This window comes from Vicugna pacos, chromosome 32 (genome assembly GCF_048564905.1).
Source record: "Vicugna pacos chromosome 32, VicPac4, whole genome shotgun sequence".
In the NCBI taxonomy this organism is placed as follows: Eukaryota; Metazoa; Chordata; class Mammalia; order Artiodactyla; family Camelidae; genus Vicugna; species Vicugna pacos.
In genome coordinates, this window is record NC_133018.1 from 13,000,770 (window position 1) to 13,020,140 (window position 19,371).

The 19,371-nt window shown below is 34.2% G+C and overlaps 1 protein-coding gene across 2 annotated transcripts in view; it reads right to left on the reverse strand.

The window, feature by feature from the left end:
- Positions 1–19,371, reverse strand: part of MED13L (mediator complex subunit 13L) — a 252,919-nt gene that overhangs the window by 115,384 nt on the left and 118,164 nt on the right. For both annotated transcript variants that reach the window (XM_072953229.1, XM_072953230.1), the window contains exon 3: positions 8,673–8,757. In XM_072953229.1, the coding sequence (XP_072809330.1) occupies positions 8,673–8,757 (85 nt within the window). The remainder of the gene's footprint in view (positions 1–8,672; positions 8,758–19,371) is intronic.

Here is a 19,371-nt window from a genome sequence, read left to right on the forward strand (position 1 = left end):
CTGGTCCAAAAACAAACTTGTCCCTTCCTCCCTCACACACACACAGACAGAGATACAGATACACGTAGCTCCTCCAAGACTAATGAGCAGTACAGAAAGCATTTCCATCTGGTGTTTTGTACTTTAAGTTACGGGAGAAAATGAGAGAAGACAGGGTGTGCCTTTGCTAAGAAAGACAATTCCACCACCTGACTGAAAACTGGGACTGTGTTGACTTGACTCAGTAGCAGACAATATATTGAGATATTAATAAGTCCTTGGTTCTCAGTCTTTGGGGGTCATGACTTTATGGAAAAGGAAAGGAAAGAAAAAGAAAGAAATTTAATGAAAGTTATTATAAACTCTCCTAAAAAGGCATGGAAAAGCAAAGTACTGCGTATAAATCCATAGGTTTAGTGAACTCCCTGAAGCAGATCCTAGAGTAAAAACTTCTTTACCAAATACTCCCATTAATTGCTACTGACCCTGCTTTGGCCTGGAATCCCTTCCTCATCGCACTCTAGCCCTTCCTCCTCTGATGTAATTCTGTTCATCTTTCCTGTCCCAGATCAGCCTGCACGGCACTCTAATCTACAGATCAGCACTTTCACCACTGAGTGGTAATGATTCATTTCTGTGACTCTTTTCTCCCAAGAAACTATGGGCAATTTGGGGGCAGATACAGTTATCTATCTTATTTACTGGCAATACTCAACAAATATTTAAGTGCCTATTATGCAATATGTTTTATGTTCTGCTCTGCACTAGCAGGTGCTCAATAAATATCTGAGAAATAAATGCTATGCACCGAGTGTTTTACTATTCACAATAAAATACTGTTACTCTTCTTGTTTGTAACCACTAATATGAGCAGCCTCATATTGTTATTTGAATTTTCTTGTGTGTGTATGTTCCTACTAGTGAGAAAATCAATGTCTGAAAGAAAAAAAAAGTATTTCATTTCTTTATAGTCCATCACCACATACTCCAGACTAAAACCATAGTAGATATTCAACATGTGGGAAATCATATAAGTGCTAAATAATGTTTAGAAAGCCCAGCAGCTGCCCATTTGTTTTAATTATACTTGAAGAATTGAATGAAGCAACTCTTCTTAAGAGAGATAATGTTAAGGTATAAAATCTACAGAACATCAGAAATATAATTTCCCCCTTTTATACTCTATCAACCTTTATTTTATTGGCAAATATATAAACCTAGCAGACATACTTCATCTGCCAAAAACTGCTTCAAAACAACATCATAGTGTTAAATACATATATATATATATATATATACACACATACACACACATATACACTCAGATTTATAAAATGTTCTTAAAGCAAAGTTTTTGTAAACTATTTCTCTTTAGAAATAATTCCAAGCCCTCTACTGTTACCCAAAAATCACTGTTTCAAGAAGAAAAGAAATAGCTGCTGAAATGTAAAAAAGAAATTAGGCTGTATGTATGTGTACGTGTGTGTATACATAACATTTCTGTGTCGTGCCTAATGGCTCTAAATAATTAAGTACAAGAACAACTTGACTCTGAAGCTGGTAAAGCTTACTCTCTAATCCCAAAGCCAGGAGCAGACTTGATGTAAGATTACAAGAGCCACAGGAGCAGCCACAGCCTCAGCCAGCACACCGTGTCTCAGATGGAACCATTGGGAGGTTTAGAAGGGAGCCACCACCAGCTCTGGCTCCTTCTGTGCCCCTCAAACTATAGAGGTATGACAGTTTTCTAGATGAAAAGGTCCAAGGATAGTTTTTCTCTACCACACCATCAACTAAACTGCAAGTTAGTGTTATCATCTAACTACAGAGATGCTTAGACTGCATTTTATATAACTTCATACCAGAATACCCTCACCTGCATCACACGTGAAGACCTCACCAACCCTAACGTACACCAAACAGGTATGCAAACAAGTCTCCTCCCTAGAAACTGCAGTGCTCCTAATTCCCAGACAAATAAAAGAAATCCATATAATTTAAGGCTGAAGAAGCCTTTTTCAACTGATCCCTTCTACCTTCATTACTTTGGGTTCCTACTGTGTCCTATAGTGGATGCTGTCACCTCTGGCCAACTAATTCCTATTATTTCCACCCTTTCCAAAATTTCTGTAAGGCTAAGCGCTTTTGTAGGACTAGCCTCACCTGAAACATCCATTTTAATGCAATTTCAAAGAACCACATAGCTCCTCTAATTTCAAACATTTTGTGTCTAATCATCCTCTAACAATAAATAAATAAATAAATAAATAAATAAATAAATAAATAAATAAATAAATAAATAAATAAATAAATAAATAAATAAAATATATATATTTAAAATAAAAAAGTGAAGTCTTAATCCTTTCCTAGTCCTAAAAACATTAAAGTGATCACTCTTAGTGTGTACATGTTTCTCTAGACATTTACAATTAGATACATGCTCTCATTCACTTGTCAGTAACATTTGTAGCATCTCTTCCTTTAACGCATAAGCCCCTTAGATCTAAACGCTCATTTTTCTACTTCCTTTGGAAAAGTACACACTGTTGCAATTCAATGAAATGGGAATTTACTAACTATTCATTTCCTGCCCCTCTTATCACATTATTTACCCAGGGACCCTCATGTTGCAATGGTATATCATCATTTCTTCAACTAAGGCTGTACAAACACTACACTCTAGTGAACAGATTTATAATTTTGAAATCCTTGAACCACTACATCTAAGGACATTGTTCATTTGCCCTTTGATAATCATCTCCAGTGGATCACAAGACCACAGGGCACTGAAAGCTAGTAATTTACAAATATAATGTTACTGTTATCACAATTAAAATCCCAATTTTCTCCATGTTATTTTTACTCTACTTTTCCAAATGAGTATCTTCACTCTAAACACCAACTCTTGGCAAACCAAGAAGCTCCAGGCCAAAGGCAATTTTACAGCTGTGTTATAAACTACCATGGGGTGAATATGCTGACAATCCATTAGGAAAGCAGCACCAGTGGACTACTCTGAAGAGCCATTATGTTTTATAACTGTCAAATACCCACAGATTAAAGTCTCCCTAAGTAAGCATGGACAGGACAGAGCATAACAGTTTCAAAAGACCCATGTAATCTTCCATTGTGTAAAAAGCAATGGTCTGCATTTTAGAGGGGGGAAAAATCCTCCCATCAAAATAAGCTGTGTTTAATTCTAAAAACTTAAGAAAGTTAAAGTATAGTACCATACATAATGCCGATTTGACAGCAATACGCCAGACATTTTAAGTGTTTCTGTAAAGCTACAAAAGCAAGATTTTCACAAGTCCCATTTGTGGTGCAAATCACTGAGGCAACAATGAATCCCTAGGTGATATGCACTGCACACGTTTCCTGGATTTTTAAAAAAGCTTTTCAATCCACTTTTGCTTCATTTAGATAGAGATAGGTGAGAAGATATGGTGTATCATGAACACTATACAAATAATAACATAATAGTCTTAAAAGTGTATTAGAAAGTGCCAAATGAAGACACTCCTGAAAAAGGATTGCAGGTTTCTGTTTTCCAAAATCCATTCACAGCTAAGGTACTTTTCTGTTAGTGAAGAGGATGAGACAACCTGAACTTAAAATATGAAATGTAACCTTCGAGAAGCTCATTGTAAGTACATACAGAATCCTACTAAATTACGAAGACTGATAAAGATCAATCTGAACTAGTGCATTATTTTTTAAAAGGAGGGGGCAAAAGGGGGATAGCAGGGTGGGAGGAGAGAAGAGTCAAGTCAAATTAGCAGATTCTATTAAAAGTAAAAAACCAAATTAATGGTATTTTATTATTCTGAGCATTTTGCCAAAAACAGATAATCAATCATTAATAGGAAGCACATTACTTTCTCAAAAGAGAGGAAAGATAAGCATGATAGTATGAGCCTAAAACCATAAAACTTAGAGGGCCCACACATTTTCAGACACTGAAATTCAGACTCAGAAATCACAAGTGAAGAATACCAAAAGAAGCCAATAGGGCTCAAAGCTTTTAAAGACATGTATTAATACACTATAGTTGTATTATAGAAACATATCTGTTTGAGTAATATAACCAGCACCAGTTTGAAGGGTAGATTATTAGGAGAAAGAAGACTTCAATTAAGAAGTATGGTAGATTATATCTTTTTCCCAAATATGTGCTATCCTACCCTGACATCAAGCTTGGCCATGTGACTTCCATACCTCCCACTGATGAATACTACTTTCCTGTCCATTTGACTTTAAAAGCTTGGTGGTAAATGTCTTGGTTAATGAAATACACCACTTCTGAACAGAGGCTTCAACGGGCTATTACATATTTTGCCACTGCTCTTTGCTCTCTACCAGGAGCCCAACAAGTCTTTGACAGGGGGTCCCCCACAGCATAATTCCTGCCTGGAGGGAAGTGGCTAGAGCAATGCTGTAGTAAATGACTCACAATGGACAGGCAGCATGACCAAGAAATACACCTCAACTGCCAGAAGTAAGATCTTTCCGGTCTTTTGTTACTGCAGCATAACTGAGCCTAACCTGATTGATTAACTGCAATACTTCATGAAATACTTACAATGTCTTAAGTAGGCCAGTGTTGATCAAAATGAAGAGAATTGGACTGACTAGAGGGATTTCTGGAAGTTTGGAGGAAGGGGGAGAGGAGTCAATAATATATGATAAGAAACACAAACAAAGAAAAATAAATAACTCAGGAGACCAACATAATAAACAGGCTACCACATGGAAGTAGAATTAGATAAATTATATATGACCCCCAGTGAACAGAATTAAGATAAGGAAGCTGTGCTCACAGAATCAGAAGTAGTCAAGGGAAGGATGGATCATCACATTAAAAAGGATATTACAGAATGGGATTCCAGAATTAGCTGGGTAAACAGACTAACTGACTTTTACTGTTGTGCCCAACCCTGGAAATAGTAACATCAATACTTCTGGTTAGCTAATATTAACAGATGTTAGCCATTTACTGAGCCTTCACAATGAGAAAGGTACTAAGCTGAGAAAGACAATCCTTCACCATTTTAGAGGTAATGAACAGGGGCTCAGCAAACTTAAGTCATTTTTCCACATCATATAGTTACATAATTGGCAGTCAAGACCCAAAATATCTCATCTCTGCAAGTAGGGAAGAAACGGACGTCTAGAAATGTGCGCCCCCATAAAGATACGTAAAATTAAAGCCAGATAATGTCAGCTTCTGTCTGACACCTTGAAAATACTTAGGTAGGCAGCAGAGAGGTGCTTTGGTTTACTTTTCTTTTAACGGTCAGATAACACTAGCCAGATGTATACAACATACTGTATGCAGATACTAAAAAAGTATTGCAGAAATGAGTAAATGAAATATTAATAAACCTCTGCAGTGACCCATCATTCTGCACACACTAGCAACCACCACCTTTTGTAAAGAAGATCAATTCATATGACTACTGCTGAGCTGCAAGTGAGAGGGTCTCAGAACAGTTAATGGAATACCTTTTTAACGAAACAAATTTGTATGCTCAAAAAAATTAAAAGCAGAAATAATAAATCAATTGTACAGGCTTTGTTCATATGCAAATGAAAGGGAAAAAAGTGGTTTAGGAAGCACTGACACCTTCAAGTGATATATTCCTCGATGATGTATTTCAGTAACCTCAATTCTGGCTTTCATGCTAGAAATTCAAAACATCCAAACTGGGAAACCAAGTCAATCTTATCTAAATAGAAATGGAAAGACATAACAGAAAAGTGTCAAGGATAAGACAGTAAACTGTATTTCAATAAATTTAGGTTGTAAACAGGTAAGCTACAGTAAGTTGTCTAAACAATGAGAAGAACAAAGGGGCCAGCACATATGAGCCAAACCCAGTTTCTGTTGACAATGAATACATATCTTTATATTTTGCTCAAAACAACCATGTAAAATGCTTCCATGCCTCATGAATAGGGTAATTTTTGTTCATAGAACACAATTACTTAAAGTTTGATGAAAAGAGGACATTATTTTAAAGAACAAAAGAATTATTACAATTTTTCAAAAGAATCTCAACTCTCTCATTCTAATTGTAGGAAGGTTGCCAAATAGCTTAATTCTTCTTTTCTAAAGAAACACTGTTTTATTTGTTTCAAAATAAATTCTTATAGAATTCAAATCAAAATATATAAAACAATAAATGGGAAATGGGAATTAATAACTACTGAATATTAACAATAGGTCAAGTATTACATGGCATGCATCATATACATCATCTAACAAAAACTCAAAATGCATAGTATCCTCTACTTCAAGGGCATCAACTACACCTCAGTGCGGTTAGGGTAACTGCCCAAGTAACAGACCCTGAAATCAAACTGAGGTCTAACCCAAAGTTCTTTAGAACTACCTCAAGCGTTATTGCATGACATACTCAATATGACACAGTTAAGTTTCTTGTGAAATAATAATTCAACTAGACCTAGAATACAGTTTCTATCACAAATTATAAATGCATGAGCACAAAATAATCTGCATTTCTTTTTTTCTCCTAGTTTCCCTGTTTTTCTAATTTTCTCCCCAAAAAGAAACATGGTATCACTTAAAATACAAAATACTAAAAAAAAAATACAATTTAATCACAAATTCATCAATATTTTTTCTGAAAAGAATAAATTATAATATAAAAACATTACAGTTAGTTACAATTTTTAAAAATATGTACTTTGTTCCATATACATTAAAAATTTATGTAAAAAGGACTGTGTTTAAAGGTTAAAGAGCTTTATTCTGGCATAGGATTATGGAAGTAGTAAATTATCCACATTTTCCTGAAGGGAATTTTGTGTAACCTTGTGTTTTGTTTTGTTTTGTTTTGTAAAGAGACAGAGAATTACCAAATATTTGAAATATTTAAGAGTATTCAACTCTTAAAATCAATGCTTCTAAATTATACTGCTTTGCTAACAGCCTCTAAGTCTGCTCCAAATCATAGAATTAGAAACAAACATTCAGAATGAAAAAGAAATTTGGTGGGAAAAATCTTTTTGACTGACTTAAATTATGACAACTAATCAACTCTAACTTGAGAATCCTAAACGGTGATACTGTAGTGATGCTACCCTAAATAACAACTTGGATAAGAACTTGGGGGTAGGTTATGGCTCAGCGGCCGAGTGCCTGCTTAGCATGCGCGAGGTCCTGGGTTCAATTCCTAGTACTCCATTAAAATAGATAAATAAACCTAATTAACTGCCCCCACAAAAAAATAAATAAAATAATTTTAATAGATTAAAAAAAAAACTTAATGGTACTAGAATGTCCTTTCAAAGGTGTCCTTTTGATCACACAAGAGGATTATATAAAAACTGAGGAAGAGAAGTAAAAAAAGTTCTTCCCATCGAAATTCTTAAATAATCCATTGTTTCTCATCTATTTCTCCCCTTAAAGCACCATCCAGAACCTGGGACATATTGTCATCCCAGGAAGTGAAGAGGCACTCAAACATGATGAGGACAGGTCAAAAAACCACAGGAGCCATCAGAAAGTGCCTTCCCCCAGCCAAAGCTAGAAGAATTTATGCATCAAAATAAATGACAGCAATAAATTATAATTCCTTGGGTAAAACAGGAGTCCCTTTTCCCCAAATTTATAAAGAAAGAGTAAGGGAAGTTAAACAAATACATACATACAGACACATGGGGGAAAATGAAAAGCTCTTCCTCACAAAAGAATGCCAACTAATAAAAATAGAAGGAATGGTGATATTTGAAAATTAAGATTGCAATAACTAATATAGACAAAGACTACCAACAGAGGATAAAACAAGTGATTCAAAATCTGACAACAAGGTGGATAATTACAAATGTCATCAGATCTGGCTGAAGATTATTAATTACAAAGACAGAATTAACAAACAGAATTAACACTGAGAAGGACACCTATAATATTCCTACTAAAAAAGCAAAACTTGAATCCAATCATGATGAAACGATCTCAAATTGAGGGGCATTATGTAAAGCATATGGCCTGAACTCATCCAAAATGTCAATGTCAAGAAAGAAAAAGGTTAAGGAACTCTTGTAGATTTAAAGAGACATGAGAACTAAATATAATGTATGATCACAGACTGATCTTGGGGATGGGGTGGGGGAGTGGTTAAGCTAAAAAGAACATAACGACAACAGGTAACATCTGAGTTGAACTGCGGACTGGATAATGGCATTTTATCAGTGTTCCATTTCCTAATTCTCATAATTTTACTGGGCTTATATGAGAGGATGTGCTTGTCCTTAGGAAATACTTTGCAGTCATAAAAAGAGAAGAATCTCAAGTGTGCAAATTACTCTCAAGCAGTTCAGGGAATAAACTTAACCACGTGCATGCATGCGCACACGCATGACACAAGCTGTGGGGGAGAAGGTAGGATGAGTGAGAGAGTGAGGAATTACACAAATTATAAAGCAAACTGGACAAAAGAAAAACTGTTAGTGAATCTGTGTAAAGGGATATATGGAGTTCTCTGTGCTAGTCCTGAAAATTCTCTTAAGTCTGAAATTAAATCAATATAAAAAGAAATCAGATTTACATAATTTTATTTTTATAAAGTTGTATGTGAAAGTGTTTTGAGAATTACAGGAAACCCTCCGAGTATCTAGCATTATTCTTGTGTGTCTCAAAACCACTGTGATGCTGTTCCTTCTCTTACCTTTCTAACAGATTGTGGATTGCTTTGAAGAGCAGCGTCCGGCATTCATAGGAAAGGCCATTTTCCCAGAGTCCTTCTTCCACAACTGAAAACAAAACAAAACAAAAAATGGACCAGTGAGCAGGAAATCCAAATAAAAATAAAAGAAGCTTTTAAAACATTTTACTAAAGCAAAGTTAATGAGCTAATTTAAGTAGATTAATTCACACTGAAACAAAGAAAATACATTAAATTCTTGCCCAAAGATATAAAATATTTATATACAGAAGGGAATGATGTGTTTTAATTTTAACGTCATTGAAATACAGGCATCCCCCTCTCATAAGGTCTTTCAAGCTGCTTCTTCAAAGTTTGAAATCACTCAAAATTCTCAAATTAATCTTTCTACCTAAAAGTGTCACCAGGAATAATTTTGTTAAAGTTCTATTTAAAGTAACAAAATGACACAAATTAATACAAAGGTTATCATAGGTATTTCAGAGAGAAAATCAAAATGAAAAAACACCCCAAAATGACATTACACAAATTTATTTAAATGTTTTAAAAACAGTATCTGAACAGGATTTTAAGGACATAATTTTAGGGAGATTGTGAGAAAATTAAATCTAAATATAACCTCAAATTTATTTCCTGAACTTATAGTTCCACTGATGTTTGACATTTTGGGAAGTATCATATTTGCCTTTGAAATATGCTGTAACATTAAGCCACAAGTAACTCAAACACAAGAGAATCCAACAGATTAACAACGCCTCCTGCATTCCTAATGTTCTTTTCATATGTAAAAAGTATAAAACACCCTAGAGAAAATAGTTTTTTTCTTCTAAATTATATAGTTCATTTCAACATAGCAAAAAATCGAAAGGATGCAAACATTTGCAAAAGAAAATTTCCTCTCCCTTTTAGCTATTGCCTGGACAAAAGCATTCACAAGAGAAAATTTTGACAAAGAATTTAGATACATGTTAAATCCACAACGCATTTTTAATGCATTTACCACACCAACTGACATCTCAAAATGCATCTCCATACTCTCCAATTAGAATTCAAAAAAGTGTAATAACATTCAAGAGCTTTATCAACAGGAATTTCTAAAATGCTAACACTGGATAAATATTTTTTTCTTAGGATGTCAGGTAGTTTTTTTTTTACCTTCCTGTCTATGTGGCCAATCATGAATTAGCAAATTTTTCCAAATTAACCTCTGTCAGAGACATTTTATATTATGTATAGCTAGAGATACAGAAATAAAGCACAGGAAATAAACAAACATTCCTGCTAGCAATGGATTATCTCTATTCAAGACAAACATCCAAAATTTTTCTACAATCCTCTAAAGGAGTCATGAATCTCTATTCACATACATTTATCTTTTGGGTAGAGCTTTTCTTGAGTGAGAAAGAAAGCTAACATTTCAGTAAAAGGAACATCTCATATTAATTTGCTTTTCTTTCCTAATGTAAGTTTAAAGTTCTTAAAACTATATCAACTTTTGAAGTCCAACTCTTCTTAATTACTCTTCAACTCAGTCACCAGTTTCAATTTTTTCTACATAATAGTCTTTTGTGCCATGAAGAGTACTGGTGATGCAGCATTTGTGAAACAAGTGTCTTATTCTTTCCAAGATTTTCTTCCAAGTTGGTGACATGTATTCTGTACATTTTAAAAAAACTTTTATAATTAGCATCTTCAAACACACTTTAAAATAGAATAACAGGCCAAATAACAAGCCTCAAACAACTGTGATCAAAGATTAACCACTATAATAATCACTATCAATTTAAACCACAAACTTAAGGTTAAGGCATTAACATGCTAACTCTTTTAATTACTGTCTATATATAGCAAATAAACTTGTGGAAAGTAACAGTCAGATCATACTTTATTTCTTACTATTTTTCATACAAAATTCCAAGAGTGATATATGTTTCAATGAATGTCTAAGTAAGTTAAATCCAGAATGGTATTTTTGGAATGTAATAATAGATATTTGGCCAACATTCACTGGCCAATACTTCTTGGCTGTATTATATCTCAAGCCCCGGGCCAGAAATTAGGAATGCTCTCAAAAAGCAAATGGAGACTTTGAAAACCATTGAGAAGGAAAATTACTTTGAATCATTTGCATAACAGCTATTGAAGACTAAATGTCTTTTATTTTAAAATAATAATAAGAATAAAATAGCTTACAATCAGGATGAGTTTTCTATCCAGAAAACAATCTTTCTCATTTTCTGAGGCTTTATTCTATATACCAAGTTTCAATCAAGTACTATGTACAAATGGGGGGGGGGGCTGCTTTACATCACAACACTATGAGACAGAGCAGAGCATGTGATACTCACTTTAGCCACTCAGTATCTGACTTCTTCCAACACTGGGAATTGCCTATTTCATAAGTTCTGGTTGGGGACAAAGATGGTCAATCATCCCTAACAGGAACTGAAAATACTGATTCTCCTGCAATAGGGACAAGGATATATAACCTAAACTCTACTGATGCTCCTGCACCACACTTTTGAGTCTGGATCTAGTGACACAAAAAGCAGTGAAATGGAGAGATCTTTCTGTCAGCACTAAAAACAGAGGCCACAAGATCAAGTTTCCTGATGTTGAAGTAGCAAGAAGTACTGCAGGATCCAGTGCTCGGTGGTAACAGCACCAGTTTTCTCACCAAACCAGTTTTGAGGCACTGATCCTACAAGTGAACACTCGATATTCTCTTAATCAACTTCTTTTTAGTCTGCAACTGAGAACTCTGATCAATACAGGCAGTTTATTCTAATCTCCATTTTATAAACAAGAAAACTAAGGCTTAAAATTCTTAAACTTGCCCAAGGTCACATAACTAATACATTAAAAAATGTATTTATTAGCGTTAAATGTAGTCATACTCAACAGCTAACAACATCAAATGAATTTTATATCTACTTTTACAAACAGTACATATACAAATTATTCTATTAATTATACTCCTCAAGGGGAAGCAATTTATTTTCATAACTGCACTGACCAGGACATTTCAGATAGTCATAAACATGTTTTTGAGTTGACTTGTTATTATGTGTGCACATACCTTTCAAACTTCACTGGAATTAGCTTCAATCTAAAATCACCTTGTATCTAATAAAGAGGGTTAGCAGCAGAGATGGGATTCAAAGCCACGTTTTCTAACTTTAACACAACATGCTCTTTCCATTACATCACACTTCTCCCTAAGGTTTCTGTTGTTAACCCAATCCACCCTACTCCTTCTTTTATTCTTAGTATTGCCTAGAAAGGCAATCTTTGACACTTCAGCTCAACTTCCCCTTGGATCCACAATTTGTCCCTTAAATTATTGTTTTCTAAATAGCTGCACATAATCTTTTCAAAGTTTAAACAAAACTGAAATTGCTTCTGCAATCTATTTGTACAACTCCATAGTAAAGTCAAAAAAATCATGTAACTCCTTTTTAAGCTAATTTATCTGAGACACTCTTCCCAAGGTAAAGTTTAAACCAACATTTCACTTGCTTGATATTGAGATTCTTCAGAAAGCATTGGAGAAGCAGGGGTATGAGAACCAGCCAGAAAGTAGTTAATCTAGGTTGTTTTCTATCAATGAAATAAGATGCATTTATTGTTTAATTCTCTATCTCCCTTCCAAGGTGGACTGAGAAGTAAAGCAGCTGCTAAGAATTTTACAAGAAGGTCAGCAGGTGTTGGGCCCTATCTTTATGAAACCTATAATCTCCCAGGGTACACTGTCTTCATCTTAAAAAAAAAAAAGCCTCTAATTCTTTCGATCTTTCAAGTTTCAACTTAAATGCTTCTTAACTCCTTAAGAATATAAATTAGCAAGAAGGCTATCTCTATATATTTGTAAATCAACTTACATATAATGGAAGAATTTCTCTAAAACTTTATTAATACTCTGGGGGTGGGGCATCAAGAGAATTAAAATGTATGTACAATACACTGGAAAAATCAACCAAAATAAAGAATATCTAAGTTAAAACATTCTGTGGTCTATTATAGCCAGACTGAAACTGAAAAATAAAACTAAGTACTACCACAGCTGCCTACTTAAAAACTATTCTGGCACTAAAGTTATCTCACTTAAATTGCAAAAGCTATAATCAAAATTTGTTTAAATTGCTGTTATTCAACCATTTTTAATATAGTAATACTCATAATCAAATATTTAAACTGCAAACGTACTATATAAATGTTTTTCTTTGGGGAGAGAGACACTGTTTTAGAAAGGAAATTTTAAATAGCAGTAATTACTACTTGGTGCCCAAGTAATTTTTCATAATCCTCACAAATCGTAATACAACTTCTTTCAACTTTGAGAAGCACGGCTTCTTGCAGAATTAATAAGCTTCTTTGAAAGAAAAACCATATAAAAGGTTGAAGAAGAAAGTCAATATGGCAAAATATCAAAGCAGCATACACTTCAATGATTTTGTGTTTCCCAGCAGAGATCTTGGAACGATCTCTCTTCCAATTCCGCAAATGAAACTGACATACTTTACTTGAAGGGGAAAAAATGGGAGGAGGGAGAATGGAATAGGGTAGGGAGGAGCATTAAGATTGTGAAACCTTGAAGAAATTCAAGCTCATGCTTTTAGAATTCAGGTCACCCTGTCTTACATAGTTTAAAAGCAGAATTACTTTCAAAGAATACATATTTCCTCTGAGCTATGATACATATTTCCTTTTAATGTTTCACATTGCAGCAACAGCTGAAATGAACGTCTAGACATCAAAAACACTTCTTACTCCCACCTACTGCTTTTTTACCTCAGGCATCAAAACTAATGAAACCTATTATCCAGAACATTGAGTTCAGTAACCACATTGGCCATTGCAAACACTGAAGGGGGAGGTACACTCTCACGGATGGCACTCCTTATTCAGTCATAAAAATTACTGAAAATCAAATTGTGCTCCAAACTCCAGAAATACAAATAGATTAAAGCAAGGTACATGAAACAAGAAGATTATTTCCAGTTAGATTTCAGTGACAAACTGCTCGAGATAATGCAGCGCTGAATCTAGGATTTATAATTTTCCCACTGCCTTTGTGTTCAAACTTTATCTGCAATATATAAAGCCCACTAGTTTTTTAACTTAAATCTACAAAAGAACTGCACTAAGCAAACACTATAATAAGAAAACAGTTATCAATTTAATTTTAAGGTTTGCAACAAATGAAACACTTTAAAGATAAATATATACAGAATGTTGAAGTATCTGCTTTTTTTAAAAAAATGGGGTATAGTTGATTTACAGTATCTACTTTCTTAAAATTGACTTACAAAAAATTAAGTAACAAAGTAGCACAATGCTACATTAATTCTGAGATATAGCATTATACCCACAAAAATCCAATTACATACAACACTATTGATTGATCACAGTTACGTTGTCATCGACTGCCTTGTAAAATCTATACTTGAAGTCATTAATAACTAAATGGACTTATCACTTACATCAAATTTAACCCACTTAGAGCCCTGATTTCCTTGAATTGCTCGTGGGTGTAGAATATTTGGTATCACTTAACATATCTATGTTGAAATGGATTTTAACTTTCCCAGTGTCAATTCACCAATCAAATAAGAATTAAGGATAGAAGAGATGTATCGAAATGCTACATTTGTTTCGACCTACTTGCCACTTTAAATAACTACCAACACTGATAACATTCATCAGACAGAATCACAGTTGTGATTCTAAATTTTACCAGTCTAGTGCCTAACTAAGGAATCTCTAACAGCATGAGTTCTCTGCCAGTTGCAGGATAACCAGAATTTTAATGACGGTTTCTACACAGCACTGTAGCAGTTGAGACATGACCCAAGTTAGCATTTCAATGGATCATAGAACTCTGCGTAAAGCCACTAAACTTTCAATTGAAGGAGACCATAAAACTAAATTTCTAGATAAATTGAACAAGAACTTCAAAAGACAATTGCTATAGAAAACAGTCAGGCTGCAATGTTACTGTAATAGCTACACAATGAAAAAGAAATCTTTCTTGCACAATGGCTGTTACTTGACGTCTAAGGACTAAACTTGCCCCCATTTGCTACTCCTTTCAAAGATTTTAAAGTAATTATTACATTTTTAACCTTTCAAGCTATCAATATGTTCTTAACTGTCATATAATACACATAAGTATAAAAAGGCCCAGAAGAACAACCATCAAAATCAAGTTATCTTTGATTACTATAATAATTATTTTCTTCTTTGCCTCTTTGTGTATATTAGAGCTTTTCAATGAACACGCACTACCTTTAAAAAGATATATCATATTTGAAACAGATTTTTAAAAATAAGTCTACTATTATTTATTAAACAGCTGTATACTTAAAAAATAGCTCAGAAATTATAAGAAAGATCAATACTCTTAGGACAGGAATCACCACAAGATAAAATTAAACTCCAAAAGAGGAAAACCAGGTATGTGATTCAGTTAGAACATTTATATTTAAATCCATCAATACTACAAAATAAACATTTTATAAACTTCCTCTAAGATAGACTTTCATCAAGATGACTCAACTAATGATTTCAGCGTGGCACAGTTGAGCAGTAAGAATTAAAAATATTTCCTTCCACTCTTCAGACACAACCTGATTTTACACACACACACACACACACACATACACAGCAGTAAGAATTAAAAATATTTCCTTCCACTCTTCAGACACAACCTGATTTTGCACACACACACACACACACACACACACACACACCAGATTGCTACTAAAATTCTGACAGGGCAAGTCCCCAAATTGCCTTTTACACTAAAGCTCAAACAGCTGTCTGTCACTGCTATTACAGTGAGTAATCCTTGCAGCTGTAACTGTTTGAAATGCAGCTGTCTCGTTGGCATTCTCTCCCCACCCCCACTCATCCAACATTTCTGTTCTTGCTACAATAATCTTAAAGAGCATTTTACAGGAGGCTTAGCCCTGGCTGAGGGCACTCTACAGCGTGACCGAGAGAACATGGAAACACGATTCATTAGACACGCCTGGAGTGATAACAATGGTGCTGCTTCTTGCTTCCTTTCATTTCGTACATCAGGCTGAGACTAATGCATTCTCGTTACACAACAAGCACATTTACAGACAGGAAAAAACTGTAATCACCTTTGATTAAGAGACAGCATATTTTTCCTATATGAGCCGCCAGCCATACTGACATAGTAATTATTTTTTAACTGACAGGTTAAAACAGCAAATGTAGCAAAAATAACATCTGCCCAAAAGAGAGAGAGAGAGATGACGACTAGTATGAAGACTTCATACACAAAGGTTTCTTAGACGAGGCTCAGTGCCATATCCTTGAGACCTGATGGTTACCTCACTTGTACTTGAGCTAGACAGTCCGTGACAAATAGAATAGGCCCTAATTAACCAATCTCACTCTATATACCCAATTCTTTACAAGTAAAAATTACAGAATTTTTTTCAGTCATTTTAACTGTAACTATTATTGACCTATCTTCTTTTACCATAAGACTACAAAATTCAACAATAGTATTAATCCCTTTTTCTTTTCCATTAGCTTACTTTTATTACAAAATAATTTATCTTCTTTTACGTAAAAATGACACACCAAAACAGAGAATCTGCTTTTTATTTAAAGTAAAACAGCAAAAAAGGTAATTTTGATTAAGAATGGGAATATAGAATAATTATTTTATATTAGTCTATCATTTCACCCAGCTTCCATCAATCACTGCACCCAGCAAAGGTTTGAACTATAAATATAAAAGACCTAATTTAAACTGAAAAAAAAAATCATAAGCCACATTATATTGACAACATGTAAAGTCAATCATCTTACAGGACTTTGAAAAGTGAAGTACTTCTCCACACCCCCATACAATTACTGTCTTTTGTGGGTTCATGCATTATGCTGCTGTGTTATTGTTTATGGGAACTTTGGTAGTTGACAGGAAAAATACATATACTAGGCAGGAACTGAAAGATTATATGTTAAACCAAAATACTGAAAAGTATTTTTTCAGGTTAGCAGACTCTGTATAGTTAAACTTTTTTTTAAAAAAAATGGTTAGTATCTTTTTAAACTTTCTACAACACTACTGTATTTTACACTAGGAATATGCTATAAAACTAACAAGACAATTTGTACATGTGAAAATGTGTTAAAACAGTAAAGAATCAAAAATAAGCAAATAATTGAAAAGGTTAGGTCTGGTTCACAAAAATTTGAGGCTAAATAAACAGCTATTTTAAAATATGGTTATGCAGAGCAAATGAGTTTTTGTGAAACAGCAAAATGCTTGAGCAATTTTTAGCTGTTGGATTTCAGAGTTTGCTGACCTGTGCTACCACAACAGGTTAGAAACTAGGAAATTCACAGCCTAATGTGTCTGTAAGAGGACCACCAAAACCTAACATGCATTTAAGAAACACTGTGTTTCGAAGAGAAGTCTGACATACACTGTATTATAATTACACATGTCTGAAAATTTTACCATCTAGAATAAAATAACAAGTCTCACTACAAAAGATTACATCTATATAATTTATATTCCATGAGTGCCCCAAGTCTCATTTTTCTTATTTTAGTCTTTATTTACTGTATAAAAGCTCCCCCAAAACTATTCAAGCTAACTCCATAAGCATTTCCTGCCTGTCTTTTGTTTTGAAAGTACAAAATTAATCCCCAATATCAAATATGTCACCATAAAAAATTACTTTAATATATTCAGTTTAAATGAATTCTTACTTTAATTAGCAAAGAGGTTAAAATACTTGGCTTACATATGAATTTCCATTATATTAATCTGACTCTTAGAAGAATCACAAAGCATTATTCTTTGCTTTTAAAAGCCACAATGTATAGTTCTCCCCTCAAGTCTTCAAAATTAATTTATGGCTTTAAAAAAATTTTTTAAACTATCTATTAGAAAGCAATAAAAGCTTCTCAAAACTTTAAATTGAAACATATCCAGAAAGATGTTGTCTTTATTCTAAAACTTTTAATAAGCTAAGCAGTTTTCAACTCACAATTTATAAATGACCTAAATATTCCAATACTGTCAACGTTTTTACTCCATGTATGTGTTTCAACACTAAAAGATTCGTTTGCAGTAACACGATTCAATTACAAAAACTGCAAGTGCTTTGGGAAATGAAGATGAGTTATTTATACAGAGGTGTGAGTGAGTTCAATCCTATTTTCTTTCTAAACTTGGCCAGAATGGCATTTTGACTGGAGGGTGCGGTGACCCACTAATTCTGGATAGGGCACAATCTGGAGCTGGGAAGGGCTGAGTAGGCTCAGTAACACGTGGGGCAGTGGTTTTCTCCCTGTGGTCCTGGGAGCACAATGTCCTGAGGAAAAGCCCCAGCAAGTCTCTGGCCCTTTCCATCACCACATCTCAACTAGTATGGCAGCAATTTTATCAGTTAGAAATAAGGGAGTTCTACTATTGAGGGTTCATTTGAAAACATAAGTGCAAAGAGTTTGTAAAGAGTTTGCAAACCACTGGAAAAGGGAAAGGAGTAAACAGGACCAGAACCCACAAAGCCAGGGTCGCTCCATGCTCCCCGGTGCTGCTGCTTCTTTCAGTTATCTCCACTTTCTATGAGATTCTTTCCAGATTTCCAACTGTGTGATTCTAACAATGTGCACTAGAATAGGGGAAAGCCTTCCAAGACAGATTGTGAGGACTTCAAATATAGAGTCAATTCCCAGCCAACCCACCGGTTCTCATCACAAAACCTAGTACACAACTCAACACTAAAGTTAAGCATTACTGGTTAAATCAGCTCATATAGGCTAGCCTTAGAATTTATCCACCAGTTAGCATAGGTGTTTCACGGGGAAGGGGAGTGGCATATGTATTTTGGATTTTCGAATAATTAACTTATAAATAACCTTTCTGGAAACATGGTATTAATACTTACTTTGTCATCTGGTGTTTGCCCGTGTTGAGTCTCCTTTTCAGTTTTTAAAATCGGCTATTATAAAGTATAACAATTAAAAATTACTTTAATTAGCATTTATCATGTAAGGGGAAAGGAGAGCATTTTGACAGTGAAGAAGTAACTCAGGAAGCTTCCTTTGTGCCTGTAATATTTCTTGGGAGCTATATATTAGATGTCTGTTGTACAATAATTCTCTATTGTAGCTCACAACTTTAAAGTTTATTTTCAACTATGTTTCAGAAACAAAAAATACATGTGAAATAATATGAAGTTAAAAGTTCAACTGTATATATACTATAATAACAACTTTTAAGATGCATGTTCAAATATCTTATAATGGAATAAACAAAAGTTATAATGACTGCTATAAATTTAAAGTACCTGCATCTTAAAATAACAGTGAATACTCCAACTAAAATATGCATATACTCAAAGGCAATATTATCCTTAAAAATGACTTAGCAATTAAAATGTTTATCAGATAATAAAGGAAAGAGCCTAAAGACAAAATACAGTAAACATGAAACAGATGTTGCCTGGACAACACATACAACACTCTGTAAAGTACAGATACTGTTGTTAAGTTTCTTTTACAATCCAGCTTCATCAGGAAGCAAAAGCTTCTAAACTGCTCTCACTGCTTTCACTCCTAGCATCCTGAGCCCATTCTCCATGATAGATACAGCCTAAGTGATCTTTTCAAAACTGGAATCACACCATAGCATCCTTCTGCTTAA